General features: G+C 39.4%; 1 protein-coding gene across 1 annotated transcript in view; it reads right to left on the bottom strand.

Moving 5' to 3' along the window:
• Positions 1–662: 662 nt before the first annotated feature.
• Appbp2 (amyloid beta precursor protein binding protein 2) overlaps positions 663–17,018 on the bottom strand; it is a 47,867-nt gene continuing 31,511 nt past the window's right edge. The window contains exons 6-13 of the mRNA XM_048446741.3: positions 16,645–16,734; positions 15,208–15,275; positions 15,024–15,129; positions 14,010–14,134; positions 10,849–10,934; positions 8,534–8,724; positions 7,185–7,350; positions 663–5,244 (exon numbers count right to left, since the gene is read on the bottom strand). Of these exons, the coding sequence (XP_048302698.1) occupies positions 4,991–5,244; positions 7,185–7,350; positions 8,534–8,724; positions 10,849–10,934; positions 14,010–14,134; positions 15,024–15,129; positions 15,208–15,275; positions 16,645–16,734 (1,086 nt within the window). The 3' untranslated portion in view covers positions 663–4,990. The remainder of the gene's footprint in view (positions 5,245–7,184; positions 7,351–8,533; positions 8,725–10,848; positions 10,935–14,009; positions 14,135–15,023; positions 15,130–15,207; positions 15,276–16,644; positions 16,735–17,018) is intronic.

The raw sequence follows: 17,018 nt of genomic DNA, 5'->3' as shown, positions 1-17,018 counted from the left end.
CAAGTTTTTGTTCAAGGTACTTGGTTTTACGTTATTCAAAATGAGGTCTGTGGCTGGCGAGATGGCTCAGTAGTGAAGCAGCTGCTCTTCCAGAGGACCTGGGTTTGACTTCCAGCATCCTCACTATCATCTGCATGGCCCAGTGTCAGGGTACCGACACCCACTCTGGCCCCTGCAGGCACCTGCACACAGGCGGCACACACTCACACACACTTTGAAATGTTTAAAATGTGCCTCATTTCCTGAAGTCCTTTAGATTGTCTCATGGTAGAGTCCTTTTTAGAGGAGCAATCTTCTTCATGTGGGGAAAAGGAGTTAGAATGATACGCTCAAATTCTTAGAGGGGCAGTTGGAACTGAATCGCACACAACGAGGGACTAGAGAACTCTCTTTCACCAAACTCCACTAGGTCTCAAGCACCCAGTAACCAGAAGCTACTGACAGCGACGGCTGCTCCCCTTTGCACCGTCATTCCTAGGGGCTCCCAGTGCTGTCCCCAGTGCCGTCTCCATGAGCCTCCCACCTTTTCTTCAACAAGAGCACTTTCGTCCTAGTGCCAAGCTCCTCCACTCGGCTCTCCAGTAAGAACAGTCTACAAAATTAGAAAGCCCCAAATTCCAACCCAAGGCAATCACAACTCAATTGGAAACATACACCATGAATGCAGGAACACTATTTATTAGGTCAATAATTCATTTAGCAATACAAGTACAGAATATATCACAATGCTGGTTACAAACATACTTAGTGTGGTTTTATAGTTACAAATAACAGTGGGTGCTACAAGTAGGTGAGAATGATATGAGAGGTTGTTCTGATTCAATGAACTGTCTTCTCCATCTATAATGACCTTAGATATCTATAGAAATCCCTGTGGCACTAGCAGTGGGGATTTTCCTGTAAAGAATGTTAGTGATTCATTTGTAATTATTCTGTTAAAGTTTTTCTTTGCGCCTATTAAACTAAAACCCCTGTTGCTTAATAAGATATAAAAATAGTACTGACCTGGTAATATTTAATAAAATGTAGCATTCATTCACATAATAAAAGTAAAACTAAATTGAAAGGTTTTTAGTCACCATGGCAACATATTTTCCCATAAAAGGAATATACAGAAATGAGTGCTGTTATACAAATGGTACCTGCGATCCAGTGATCCAACACTTTGTGCACCACAACCAAGTTTTCCAGATACCTATACACAGCATGAATTTCTAATCTCAAATTGTACTTTGTGCACTCCAGCAAACACATTAAGGCCACTCATGCTATAGATACCCAGCACCGCAGTTAACACCAGTGCTACTGAAGAGACCCTAAAACACACGCCTTCAGTCACCACCAGGGAGAAGCCTACTCTGCCTAAAACATTCCTGAGATCTGGGGACAAAGGAACGACTAATGATAAAATCTGTAGACTAATTCAAATGTTCTACACAAAATAAATCTTCCTGTCCAGGTAATCTGAAGTCCTCTAAAGCCAAGAGGTGAAAGAAGTGTTAATCTTTAAAACAAAAATAAAACTCTTAAAAAAAACCCAGTAATTATAAATAAGATTTTTTTCCAGTAGTAACTCTGCCATCCAGAAAAAGATTGGAAGCAGTAAGGCTAAAAACCCTAGGGGAAAACATATTTTAAAAAGTGGCAGTTAACACCCGTTACTTAGCAAAGCATCCTTAGGATTTGCAGTCTTGGCCAAAGCTTGCATCATCCTTAGGCTCAGCTGTCTGCATCATAAAGCTACGATCAATGGTAGGGTCAAGACATCCACGCTTGCAGCTGCTGCACTTCCATTTGCTTTCTTGAGATAGGGCCTCACTAGGTTGTCCTGGCTGATCTTAGCTTCCCGAGCAGCTGGGATAAAAGCTTGTGCCACCATATACAGCCTCCTGTACTTAATGTTCACAAGACTATGAAGTCTTTCCACGGTACAGTACAAAGGTCTTTATTTATCGTTTATTCTGACAATGCAGGAATACCTGGGCAGGGTACTGGTGAGCTGCTTTTTGAAAAAGAATGTACACTTGATGGAGAAAGGGTCCAAATCCTCAGGGCAATGTCTAGCTGGAGGACCCATAAATATTATGAACTAAAAACCCAGTTGGCGCTAATAAACTGAATGCAAGTGACCCACCTGTGGCATGAGCTCCCAATGCCCCCAATGGAGTAGCACCAAGCTTTAGGAGTAAAAAGATTCAGGGGCAGGTGAGATTATAGGCCCTTATTGAAAATTACATGCAAGTCATTGATTATTGTGAGGTAAACTTTATTTTTTCCTTGGAGATTTTTGTTTGAGGCAGAATCTGTCTGCCTCGCTCAGTGTCCTGAATACTGAGATTATAGATGTGCTAAAACACCCCACTCTATTTTTAAAAGTCAAATCATGGTGGCCTTCCTCTCCCTCATTCTAAACATTCTTGATAGAAGGCTAAGTCTTCCGCTTGACATTATTAGGGCATTGCTTTTTCAGCAGAATAAGAACATATCAAATCATATCACTTAAGATGCCAGATTATGCCACGTGGCAGCAGCCATGCCTTTAATCCCAGCACTTGGGAGGCAGGCAGGCAGACCTATGAGTTTGAGGCCAGTCTGGTCTACAGAGTGAGTTCCAGGACAGCCAGGGCTACACAGAAAAACCCTGTCTTGGAAAACAAACAAACAAACAAAAAACAAAACAACAACAAAAAAACCCAAAAAAACCAAACAAACCAAATTTAAAAAACTCAAAAAACAAAACAGATGCTAGAATGTAGCATTAGATTTTTATGAACTTACAGATAACAATATTAAAGGAATTAAGAAGGAGAACGGTGGGGGCTGGTTGTCACCTGACATTATTACCTGTGACCACAGGCTTCTAACTAGCATGTTACTTTGTCACCAAGTATGAACTAAGTTTAAACTGTGTTAAGGGGTATGAGTCTTTAAGTTATCTGATTATACAAAATGTTGTATATGCTTAACATCAAAAATTCAGATTAAATAAAAATAATGCATGTGGAAACTTAAGTTTCAAAATATTTATTGAAAAACAATTTAGCACAACATTCCTCTACCACACACATACCACAGGGCTCTAAATAGTCAATAAAAGCACACAAAGCCTATCCTGAAAATGTCTTTGGAGGTACTGAACACACAGGCCCGTGTGGTTGGAGCTGAGAAACTTAGAAATGCTGTAGTTACCAGGGAGGGACAAGCTGCATCAACTACAGGGTGCTGGTTTTATTTTTTGAAGAATTTATAAAGAAATTTAGTCAGAGGAATACATAAATTCAAATCTCTGAACCCACAGCTGTTATCTTAGGGTTTGAGCTTGCCTTACCTACTCAGGTACATCCTAGGTAGGTTCCTTCCTAAGGACTAAACGCACTGGCTTATCATTAAGACTGCAAAGAGCAGCTTCAAGCAAAGTTAAAACTGGAAAGTTAAAAAAAAAAGGTTTAAGAAAATCCTGATGTCTCTAATGTTTCTGTACTCTACATGATAACTTTGTTTCCCCCTTACCCAACAAGCATGCTAAAAGAACAGAATTTGACACACATCCACTCAACCTACACGCTACTCCAAGCATTGCCAGGAGTAGTGCATCTAATGGCCAAGTCAGGACCCCCTGAAAATAGGGGAGAAACCCAGACTCTTAACGACAGAGGCACCAGAGGGGCCACTGTGCTAAGAATTGAGGTAACAGCAAGAGACCTTTTTGTTTCTTTTTATTATATGTCACAACTTAGGAATTGAGTATTAGCTCCATGTTAAACAATCTGGCTAGCTTTAACAAATTAGAAAATCAGACATTGTAGTTGGAGGATCTTTCCACGTGACTCTGGGTTTCAGTTAAAATGACTAGCTGTACTATTATTTCCCATAAAAATGAAAGACTTTCTAAGACTTATGCATTTCTTGTGCATTCAATCTTCTTAATTCCCACAAACATAGAGTGAACCTAAAATTCTCATCTGAGCATGAGTTATTTCATGACTCTTAGCCAGTATGCAACATGGAGTTAGTTAGCAACATGGAGCATTGGACAAAGATGAAAATGGGGGTGGCCACAGCACAGTTATAGACTTGCTTATGACACTGCATCTATGTACCTTGACTAAAGATTTGCCGCTGACATTGCCTAAATCCCAGTTTGGTATCTATGATACAAACAAAACTCTTGCATTAATACTTTGCATTCTATCTAAATGAAATTATTCTATTGGAAAAGGCAAGTGCAGTGACTAAAATAATAATCTAAAGCCCCTGGTCCAAATAACCACCTTCCACAGGTGCCTGGTCCTCTTAGAGCCTCCTGGTCCTGTTAGCAAACACTGCTAGAGCATCCCACGGCTGGACCAGAAACAAAGTAAGAGCTGAGCTGCTGGTCCACCTGGTGTTGTGACTGACACAGCAGCACTGGTCCAGTCAGGTGAATCTGACGTCTTCCCTCAAACAGTTCTGGAATGGTCGTACGCACTGATCTGGGGAAGATGGCCAAACCACCTCCATCAGGATGCTCCCCTTTATAAGTACCTGTGTTACTTTTTCTATACTTCATATAAAGAGTCTTCCATAAAATTTCTTTACAATACAGTATCGAATACCTCCACATGGAAGAATTATGTTAAAAAGTTGTTAAAACCATCCTTACATAATAAGAATGCAACTCTTTTAAACTCTTAAATAGTTTTATTTAGGGGTTCTTTTTTTCTTTCAGGCTTTCTGAAAAACGAATTATTTTTTAAAAAGGGGAAAAAGGTTTCCTGTTGTTCTAATGGGGTGAGAATGTGGGACTACTTATACACGCGGCACATGCTGATATAACTCAATATATGCTTATTCTACAGGAACTGCAATACAGGACTACCCTAAATAGGGTCTTCAATGGACTGGACCAGTGTTTCAATGCAAATACCAGCCCCAAAACAACATGGTTTTGATTTCACAGTATGAATTCCCCGGAATCTGGGAAAAGGTAATTGTTAGCTGAGGCTGTCCCTCAGCAGCTTGGTCCCTCAACATTCTGAGACATTAGGAAGGACTGCACCACTTCTTCGGTGGACTGGGGGCTGCTGTTGACGTCTTCAAGGGCATCGGTCACTGAATACTGTCGATCTCGTAACCGATTCCAGTTAGACAGAACATTGTGATACTCAAATACTTTCTCGTAATTTCCAATGGAGTTGTAAAGTTTAATGAGGCCTCGGTAATCATATTCTAGTCCACTGTAGCCTTCACCAAACAGTTTCTTCCCTAAAGTAATATAAGAAAGAAACAGATCAAATAATGTACAATATTTTTTGTTTTGTTTCAATACAAGTTTAGTTCTTTAAATGAGTTGGCTTGGTTTTAGTCCTACAGAAGGAAAAAACACAGTCCTTCCATCACTGCCTCTTAAATCACTCTTTTCTAGGCAGTATCTCGAAGGAGCTACCTTCACTAGAATGCTAAAAGAAATTTCACAGGTTTAAAAAAAAGCTTGTAATTAATTCAAATGTATGGCTACTTCTGTTTTTAAATAAAATGTGCTAGCTTTTTGCTTTTGTTTTGTCAAGTTGATACAACCTAGAGTCACCTGGGAAGAAGCAACTTCAACTGAGGAATGGCCTGTGGTCACTGTGTGAAAGACGTCATGACTGATGATGTGTGGAAGACCCTGGCTACTGTGGGCAGCACCACCCTCAGGCAGGTGGTATCCTGGCCTAGGGAAGTCAGCTAAGCATGAGTCAGTGAGACAGCAAGCAGCTTTCTCCATGGTTCCTGACTTGCTCCAATGATGAGCTATGACCTGGAAGTGTAAGATGAAATGAACCATTTCCTCTCTAAGCTCCTTTTGATTATGGTTCTGGTGTCATAGCAACAGAAAAAGCAAACTAGAACATGAAGTATACAGAATATCTATAATATGCTTACTTTGTATAAGAAAGGGAAGATAAGAACATATTTATTCATTTGCCTCTGTGTAAAACAATACATAGAAGAATAAGTAAGAAATAAATGAGACTGGTCACCCAAAGCAGCTGTGTGGTAACCATGTAGAAAAAAGTGAAGGAAACTACACACCCGTGGGAAAGACTTGCCTGTGACTTTTCAGAACATTAGTATTTCACACACTCAGGGAAGATCAAGGAAGTCAATACACAAGGGCCAACACACATATATATAGATCACCATCTGTGACAGACAGACAGTAATGGGGAAAGGACAATCTGCTGAAGAACTATATGTGTGCACGGAAAAAGTGAAATTTGATTTCTCTCTTGTACCATGAACAAGTTAATTTTAGGACTCCTGTCTAAAAGTGAAGTATCCAGAGGCGATCTTCTTAGAAGAGTATTTTCATAACTGGTAGGAAAAACTCCTTCAAACTAAATACAAAAACTACTAACAATAAAAGAAAACACCAAGGAGTTCTTTGGCTGGGTATGCTAGCACATGCCTGTGATTCCAGCAGTAGGAAGAAACAAAACTGTCAGGAGTTCAATACCAGCCTGAGCTACATGAATCCCTGTATCAACAAACAAACAGAAATAAAATGAAATGAAATAAACTGTCTTTTCCAAGGTGCTCTCAGAAAAAGCACAGGATGAGAGGAGACCCTTGCATCACAGCTGACCAACATGGTTCGTAGTTACAGTACATGAAGAACTTCCTAAGTCAAAAATGCCAGACAATTCTGTATGAAAACGGGCAAGAACCATAAAACCAATTTCATACAATGAGGTAATATATTCAAATGGAAACAATTCAAATGCTAGGTGTGTTCATTAAATGTAGACTACACATAGAATGACACATAAATCCAATAAAATGTAACAGTTATAGAAATTACCAAGGGATTACTATGCAGCAACACATTACAATTAACCTACTAAGAAGGATACTTTCCACTTAATGTCGAGGTCAAAAACAGGCAAACCTAATTATGTTAAAGATGTGAGACCTCCAGATGGCAAGAGGAGCAGGGGCAGCAGCTGGACTAACACCTCAAAGTCGCGACTTTTACCTACAGCCACACGTCTCGTTAATGACGTCAATCCTGAGGAAGAGCCTTGACAGGAGTAGTCTAAATGGCTCTGTGGTCAGTTCTGTCCTCTGCAGCGCTGACTTTTTGTATTAACATTTTCCTCATGTAGCACAGAAGAATATGGAACTGTTCTCTAGACACTGAGAAAAATTTAAAGGTAACATACCAATTGCTATAGATCGCAAATATAATTTCTCAGCATTTTCATATTGATTCATGTCGTAATTATATAAAGATGCCAGATGTCCCACTGAAAGGGCTACTTCATAATCTTCTTGACCAAGAAGCTGCTCTTTAATCTGAATTGCTTTTATGTGCATTTCTTCAGCTTCCTGAAAAACAGAACAAAAGGAACATTAGATTATACTTCTTCTTAGGACAACAATTCACTGAGAAAGTTTGTTCTAAATGTCAGCCACAGCTTATGAATACCACTAGGCAGTAAGATCAAAGAATATCCTATTCCTTTTCCAAAAGCTGCACTACACAAGCTGATGACAATAACAGCCCTGAAGCCTGAAGTGATAAAGGTAAACACTAAACAAACATCCTAAGCTAGGTATGGCAACAACGGCAACACAAGTTTGTATTTCCAACAACAGGCAGGAGGAGTGTTAGTTCAAAGTCAACCTGCACTAGAAAAACCAAACCATAAAAATAAAAAAAGAGCAGTAAAGGGCCTTTTAAAACAAACACGAAGACCGTTGTGATACCACACACCTTTAAATCTAGCAGAGACAGATGGATCTCTGAGTTAGAGGCCAGCCTGATCTACATAGTGAGACCCTGTCTCAAAAAAAGAAAAAAATTTGAATAACCACATCCCCAAAATTAATTTAAACTTGTTAAGACAGTATTAAATTATGCAGACATGTGCCTGAACACGAGCATGCGTGTGCCTAGTCTTCCAAGTGTTACTCCTGGAAGGAATGTACCGCGAGTACTGACTAGAATCAAAAATTGTAAGAGAAAATTAGTGTGTATTGCTAGATTTTGTAGCTCCTAATTCTTAGTAACCATATAATTAACTCTAATGTCACTATTAGAATAATCTGATGTCTCTGAATGCTTATTACAGGCAGACATTCTGTTAAGAACTATGACTGAAGCCTAACCACAACAACAATACCAGCTTTTTGGATCTGAAATCTTGCTTTTCTTTCATGGTCTTGAATCTGAAATGTCATTTTTAATTACACTATAAGGTTTTTACACAAGTTATCATCTTAGTTCCTTTGTGGAATTAGGCAAAACTAATACAAATGTATACTTTACTATTTAAGATTACTGAAGATTTATTTTATATATGTGTATGTGTTTCTTTTTTTCCATAACAGTACCCCTGGCTGTTCTGGAACTCGCTTTGTAGACCAGGCTGGTCTCCAACTCAGAGACCCACCTACTTCTGCCTCCCAAGTTCTGAGATTAAAGGTGTGTGCCACCACCACCCCGCTATATTTATTATTTTCTATTTACTAATTACTTAGAGATAAAAGAATAGAAAACCCTCTTCACCTTAAATTTTCTCATAGACTGGTAAAGTCTTCCGAGGTTACCATAGTGTTTTGCAGTCTGTACGTTAAATTCCCCGAAAGCCTTCTTAGCCAGCTGGAGTGAAGACAAGTGCAAGTCGTGTGCTTCCTGGAGCAGCCTCTGTTCCGTCTCCTTGTTATGACAGTCAATTGCAATCTCCTCTAGGATAAGTGCTGAACAGAGAAAGCGATAAATTAGGAAACTCAAAATCCGTTTTCTAAAGGCCCAACACTGAACTGAAAACTAAAGACTGTAGTATTTACCGGTATTGACTACATAACTGACTGTGGTTCAGAACGGGCCAAGAGCAAAGTGTTCTACATTTAAGGTTTTTTATTTTTTCCTTCTGAGCTGGGCTGAGCTCTCAATATATAGCCCAAGCTATATATTTGAATTTATGGCAATCCTCCTGCTTCAACTTCTTTCTATGCTGGGATTCCAAGTGTGTGCCACTGTCCTAAGCCAAATTACGTCAACAGTACACTTTTGGAAAAGTCATTCTATTTACACAGTATATTTATTCAAATGAGGGGGAAAATGGTGATTCTTAAATTATTTTTCAGAATCAGCTTCTATTGCAATCTCCTGCTACATTTTATAAATGCCCCCCCGGGAATGGTTGTGGGTGCCTATGTGAGCAACTGGGAGGCCGAGGCAGTAGGACTGGAGTTTAAGGGCAGCCTTGGCTGCAAGACAAGTTTAAGGGCAGCCTGAAAAACATGAGACCTCACCTCAAAAACCAAACCAAAAAAAAAACAAGAAGAAAAAGAAAAGAAAAAAGTGAATGCTAGAAGTGAAAGTGAAGTTGTGCAACTAGCGAACAGTGCTAATTTAAGCACTCTGACAATTCTGAAAGCACCCTTTAGGAAACATAACCTTTAACCAAACACAACCAAAACAGCACTTGCTCCTCTTACTCCACCAACTCAACTGGGTCAAAAGACATTTCAACTTCAAAGTTCCACCCAAGGTTTCCAAATCCATATAAAACCGAGAACACAGTCACTGCCCGCTCATTTTACACGCCGGCATTGTCGGGTACAGAGGCAGTGAAAAGATAGCCACCGTAAGAAAAAGAAGCTCTAAAGCAGTTTACAGTCCAGGGGGAGAGTAAGGCACATGTGTACTGAGATGAAAACATGCTCAGGATACAGCAGGAGAAAACATAAAGATAGAAGTTATTTTCTCCGGTATTTATTTACTGTGTGGGTGGGGTGGAGGTATGTGTGGGCTGTGCCACAGCATTCAAACAGAGGGGAGAGAACAATCTGGTGGCAGTCAGTTCTCTCCTCCTGCCTCTACGGACACTAAGCTCCGAGCGTAGGCTATGGAGCTTGGCAGCAAGTCCACTCACTCCCTCAGCCACCTCACTCCTCCTTTACTATCTCACTTGAAGAAAGGAATAAAATAACCAACACAATGGTGACTCAGTATTAGTGAGGCTTTGTGTAACTGATTTTTTCTTCTTACTATCTAACTCACTGCTGGTATTAAGGAGGGTTAAGATAACCTAGGATTAGGGGAAGTCTCACCCAGGGACATATTTACCACAAGGGTGGTCCAGTCGCAATACAATCAAAGCACCAGGTGAAAGAGCACTGGTGAGGATGAGCAGAAAAGGTAAAATAAGCAAACCAAGAATTTGGCAAGAACACTTAAAAGTTGGGATAAAGCTGTAAGCTAGCCTGAACTATGTTACTGTGGACTCCTCTGCATGACTCCTGCATCTTACTCAAAGGAAAGGGGTGGAGGGAGAAGTAAAATAAACAATCAACAATGTTATTATATCAAAGAGATGACCCACAGGAGTTGAGGAACAATTTTAGACATATATCCACACAATCTAACTTTATGCCATATATCAATTTACAACCATCTGAGAATGGTGTAGGAGGGTCTTCTTTCTATGTGTTGCTTTCATTGGTTGAATAAAGAAAACTGCCTTGGCCTTTTGATAGGGCAAAATTTAAATAGGCGGGAAAAAGAGAACTGGATGCTGGGAGGAAGGAGGCAGGCAGAGAGCCACCCGCCATGAAGCTGCCAGGTCACACATGCTGAATCTTTCCGGGTAAGCCACGAGCTCATGGTGATACACAGATTTAGTAGAAATGGGTTGAATCAAGATCTGAGAGTTAGCCAATAAGAGGCTAGAACTAATGGGCCAGGCAGTGTTTAAATGAATACAGTTTCTGTGTAATTATTTCAGATGCTGGACATGCCGCGCTACTACAAATTGGCGTGAGGCCCAAACCCACAACCCTGAGATTAAGAGTCTCATGCTAAATTACAAAGGGTACCTTTCACCCTCTTTGAAGAAGCCAAAAGAAGATGATCTTCAGGTAGGATGTGGGTAATGATACCAATGGCTCTTTCTGCATGAAATCTGCAATAGACATAGATAAGAGTCTAGTGTTTCTTTTTAGTTAGAAGTGATTTAAAAACCGTAACAACATGTATTACAATAATGACAGAAAGTACTAGGAAAACTACAAAGAATAGAGTTCTGGGGCTGAGGAGATGGCTCAGCGGTTAAGAGCACTGACTGTTCTTCCACAGGACCCAAGTTCAGGTTCAAGTACTCACATCAGGTGGCTCACAAACTCTGGTTAACTCAGAGGATCTGACACCCACTTCTGGCCTGAATGGGTATCCGCATTCATGTTTTGTGTGTGTGTATGTGTACATGTATGCACATACGCGCTCTCTCTCTCTCTCTCTCTCTCTCTGATACATACACATAAATCTTTAAAAAATGAGGTCTTAAGGATCAGAGTTTCCTGTCTGATGAACTGGGAATCAAATCCAGGATCTCTTTACATGCTAGGCAAGCGCTCCGAACTTCATTTCCGGCCCTAAATTTTCAGTCTACTGTGAATAAAACTTTTAACACCCATTGTATTTTCATCTCTCTCAAAATAAAAGTCCTAATTATCATTACAAGACTGATCTCTCCCACTTCTCTCTCTGACATCATTTCCTGCCATTCTCATACCAACCCTCTTAGCCTCCAGTCACACACCTAGCAATTTTTGGTAAAAACCATGCTCTCACCCCAGCAGTGCTTTCCTTCCATGCGCGCATGGCTCACTTTCACCGAACAGAGTACATAAAGTCCCTTAAAAAAAAAAAAAAATCACTCACCTCCCTGATTTTTCCCTGTTATCCGTCCATGGTAACATCTGGTGTGTGTTCACAGCCCGGCCCACTAAACACAAGACAAACTACTTGCCTCTTAGATCTGCTACTCCCTTAAAAATCAAACTTTTTTTAAAAAAAAAAAAAAAAAAAAGATTTATTTTTATCATTTTAAATTATGTATCTGAGTGTGGGTATGTGTATGAGAAGTCCACAAAGGGAAGGTGTTACATTTCCCTTGTGCTGAAATTACAGGTTGTTCTAAAACACCAGACATGAGTACTGCAAACCAAACTCAGGTCCTCTGAAAGAACAGTGTTCATTCTTAACCACAGAGCCATCTCTTTAGCTCCCCACTCAAAATTCTTATCTCTGTGTATCTTCAAATTCACTAGTTCTCTTTAGTTTTTAACTAACATGCTGTTTGATTTCTCCACAGAGTTTTGACATCAGTAACTATACAGGTGCCTTTTCCTCAGCTCTGTTGCTTTCTTTCTTTGAGACACGGTTTCATTTGGTGGCCCAGGCTGGCCTCAAACTCCTGACAATTCGTCCGTCACACCTGAGTGATAGTGTGCCACCATGTTTTTTAGTATATTCAGAGTACATCCACCACTGCAGCCAATTTTAGGATATTTTTTAAATCACCTTAAAACAATTCCTAGAAACATCTAGCAATCCCCACGTTCCTCCAACACCCCAGGTCTAAGAACCATTCACTTTCTATCTCTAGTTGCCTATGTAATATATAAATAAAGTCACACAAATTGTGATCCCTTGTGACTAGCTTCTGTAAGTTAGTATGTTTACAAGGCTCAACCATGTTGGAGGACGTATTTTATTTAAAATTCCCAGCCTTCAAGAGGAAGCAGGTGGTGCCGGGCAGTGGTGGTGTACACCTTTAATCCTAGCACTTGGGAGGCAGAGGCAGGCGGATCTCTGTATGATTTTGAGGCCAGCATGGTCTACAGAGTGAGTTCCATGACATCCAGGGTTGCACAGAGAAATTCTGCCTTGAAAAGCCAAAAAGAAAAAGTCTCTGGGGCTGTTTTGTTTGTTTGTTTTCTGAAGAAAGGGGGTCTTGTGGGCTGGAGAGATGGCTCAGAGGTTAAGAGCACTGACTGCTCTTCCTGAGGTCCTGAGTTCAATTCCCAGCAACCATATGGTGGTTCACAACCATCTATAATAAGATCTGGTACCCTCTTTGGACCAACAGACAGACAGAACACTGTATACATAATAAATAAATAAATCTTGAAAAAAAAAAGAAAAGAAACAAAGGGGGGTCTTGCTGTGTAATGTTGGTTGGCCTGGAACTCATGGGATAGCCCAGAGATGCTCTAAAAAAATTTTGGAGGAAAAGTGATCTAGAGTCAAGTTTCTCCTTCTACCACACTGGTCTCAGGGATGAACTCAGCTTGTCACACTAGCCAGCAAGTGCCTTGAATCCTTCATCTTCGAGAACCAGCATTAGTGCTGGGATTACAGGTATGTCCTACCTGGCCTTCTTTTTGCCTTCATTGTTCTTCCAAAATATTACTGGTTTCCTCTTCTATATCAGATCTAGAGAACTTTCTTTGTAAGGAGTATACACAGTAAATACTTCGTTATGGTAGCAACAATTTTTTTTCTTTCTTTTTTTTCTTTCTTTCTTTTTGGTTTTTCGAGACAGGGTTTCTCTGTAGCTTTTGTAGCCTGTTCTGAAACTTGCTCTGTAGACCAGACTGGCCTTGAACTCACAGAGATCTACCTGCCTCTGCCTCCTAAGTGCTGGGGATTAAAGGTGTGCGTCACCAGTGCCCAGCTGGTAACAAGTTCTTTCGCAACTACTTAACTCTAGTATCATGAAATAGTCATAGGAAATAGATGAACAAATGAGCATGCCTATGACCCATGAAAATAGTTTTGCATGTAGGGCATAGTCCATGGTTGAGGATTTTAGAGACCATTCTTTGTTGATGGGAATTTTCCTCACTCTTGCAGTCTTAGATATACATTTAAAAGAAGAGCTATAGTTTACCCAGTTTATCTGTTTTCAGAAACAAGTTTGGAGGTTGTTAAATTTGTTATCAAGCCAGAGACTATTAATTACTCAAAGAAAAATCACTGAAGGAAATACTGAAAAGAGCTCATTCCATACAGAAATACACAAATTTTAATTTGAAACCAAAGGAAGCCTAAATGGATGCCTTAAAAATTGAAATGATTTTTAAATGACTTCAAACATTTTACCACCAGGAAGACAAATTTATCCACACAATACTTAAGAACTAGTACACTACAGGAGAACAGTATTATCCTTGTCGGAAAAGGGGGAACTTACAGGGCATTGTCAAACTTCCCAGAGCTGTACTGGTGAACGTAGGAAGAGTAAGCCAAATCTTCATGAGCAGTTGCTACATGAATGTTTTTGCCTCCAAACACTGACTGTCGAATGTCAAGGGCTGCCTGAAAGAACCATAGACATTTAGTAATAGTGTATACCACTTAAGTTAAATGAACTATCCTTACACTCTCTGTACCTAATCCCTTAAATTTCAAATGGGAAGTCGTGCTGGATTTAAACAAGAGCAGAACCTGCAAGTCACTCCACAACAACCTGGTTCTGTGAAGACAACACTTGCTTTGGGAATTCCATCAGTTGGTTTTCTGTAGTAAGGAAACAAAGAGTATGAACAAGGCAACGCTTCACCACAGAGCCGCAGCCTTGGCCCTAATAGCTTCTTTTACACCTTTCTTTAAAAGAGAACTGTAAAATAAGAATTATCTTTAATTCCAGCCCTGAAGAGGCAGAGGCAGGTGGATCTCTGAGTGTGAGACCAGTCTAGTCTACAGAGTGAGCTCCAGGACAGTTGTATAGAGAAACTCTGTCTCAAGGGGGAAAAAAAAAATCTGTGATAGCTTGTCTAGAGCCATTGCACAGGATATCATTTATCTGAAATAATGATTGTAAGGCCTAAAATTATAGCTATCAACCCTTGCTGGCAAAAAGGCAGGTAGACTGACCCTTGATAAATATGCCACAAAGTAAAGTCATCACCTAGGCAATAGAAAGTACTGTGGAATATGGACCCACAGTCTAATGATAATAGTCCTGGATGATTCTCTTCAATTCTTAAAACATTTGACTTTTATGTCTTTTACATAACACTTAGTAAAGCAATGGTGAGGCCTACAAGAGTAAGGAAGGGCTACACAAAGCTTTTTATTTTTAAATTATTTTTACTTTATTGGTATTTTGCCTGCATATATGCATGTATGTCTGTGTGAAGGTGTCAGATCCCCTAGGTCAGCAAATCTTTAGATTAGAAGTAAAGGGAAATAACCACCAACATACCTGATAAATTGCAACAGACTGGCAGATATTGTCTACATTGAGTAAGTAGAACCCATAATCTAGCAGCGTATCAGAGTATTTTGGGTGTTTGGATCCAAAATGATCTCTATAAAAAGATACAGAACTATTAGGATATAAAGTTGAGAAACATATTAAAACAGTATCTTTAGTAACAATCACCTACCGTGCCAAATACACTGCATGTTTAATTAATTGTTCTGCCTTCTTAAATTCACGCTTTACTACACAAGCCTAAAGACAAAAAGGGAAATTATTAAACAACTTTCAAACAGTTGATTAGTGCACTACCGTAAGTATAGCTTCAGACCACACTATAATAGCCAATTAAAAAAAATAAATCGATGATTCTGCTGGGCAATAGTGGTGCATGTCTTTAATTCCAGCACTCAGGAGACATAGGCAGGCATATCTCTGAGTTCGAGGCCAACATGTTCTGCAGAGTGAAATTCCAGGACAGTCGAAGATACAAAAAGAAATCCTGTAGCAGCAGGTGGGGTGGGGGTGTCTTTCAATTTGTAATTTCTTTCCAAGTCTCGAATACATTTTTAAAGAAATAGATCTGTAAACAACAGGGACTTCTAGTTTTTGAACTCTAAAACCATGTGCATATACAAATTTTGCATGTTGTATTACTTCCTACAAGCATATATTTAATGTTTAAATTAAGCATGCTAATATCTTTTTCTCATACGGATGCCATCTGAGTATTTATGTTGCTATCCACATTCTCTAAAGTGAATAATGGAGACTCAGGCACATTGGAACATGCCTGCAGCCCAAGTAAAATCACAATTTGAGGGTAGTCTTGACTACATAGCAAGTATAGAGCTAGCTGAAGTTACATACCAAGATCACATCTCAATAAATAACTTTTTACTATTTCACAGAAACAGTGATGTCTTCTAAACCAAAAATTTGCAGTCTTTTTTCCGATTGAAATGACTCAGATAAAAGCAACCAAAATGGAATACTCATGTTTGAGTAACTTCGATACAAGGAACATTTATTAAAGTTCATCAGTGCTTTATTTCAAGGCTTTTGTATACTAAAGCTAAGTTTGAGGTACTAATAAATAGCCTCAAAGAATTCTTATAGTTATTTACAAAAAAAGAAACTAGAGCAAAATCAAAGACAGTCTATCAGGTCCAGTATAACAAGCTTTCTCACTGAGAAACGCAATGCAGAAGGAAGGTAAATACTACAGAAGACAGCCTAGCTCTAGGTCTATGGGTCCACACGATTTCTAATGAGAAACTAAGGTTACTACACATCCTTAAGGAAGACAAAAATTCAAGCATCAAATATTACTGTGATGTGTACTTCAGTAAGCTCAAACAATTATTTTTACAGGTTTCTTTGATGATGAAAAACTTATGAGACAGTTTTTTGAGACAGGGTCTTTCTATGTAGCCCTGGTTGTCCTGGAGCTCGCTATGTAATCCAGGTTAACCTCAGACACTCACCTGCCTCTGCTTCCCAAGTGCTAGGATTAAGCTATGGGACAGTTTTGATAAGAAACTAAGCAGATAAACTCAGAACACAGATCTAGTCAGTTATCAAAGACTGTTAAAAACATTTTATTTTTAGACATCATATTCACCTTAGAAGCTTGTCTTAAAACATCCACCACAACTTTGACTGGTAAGCCTGCTGTAATTTCCTTCATCGCCTCAACGCACCACTTATACGCCTTTGAAAAAATTGAGAAGAGAAAGAACTGAAACAAAGTGACAAACTAAATGACATTATTTAATGAAATTATTGTAAATTTTTCCTACAAGATTTAAAATACTTAAACACACACAAAAAATATTTATAATTAAAATTTTCTGAGGTGATATTTTCAAAGTGCTGAGTTGATCACACTATTTCTACTCTTTTATCTATATCTTCCTCAAGTAAAGTGTGGTGGCGCACACCTGTCATTCCAGAGTTAGCAAGGCCACGGCAGCAGGAGTTTCCTGAGCTCAGTGA

This window comes from Myodes glareolus, chromosome 9 (assembly GCF_982192425.1).
Source record: "Myodes glareolus chromosome 9, mMyoGla1.1, whole genome shotgun sequence".
NCBI lineage: Eukaryota > Metazoa > Chordata > Mammalia > Rodentia > Cricetidae > Myodes > Myodes glareolus.
This window is presented reverse-complemented; position numbering and strand designations above follow the sequence as displayed.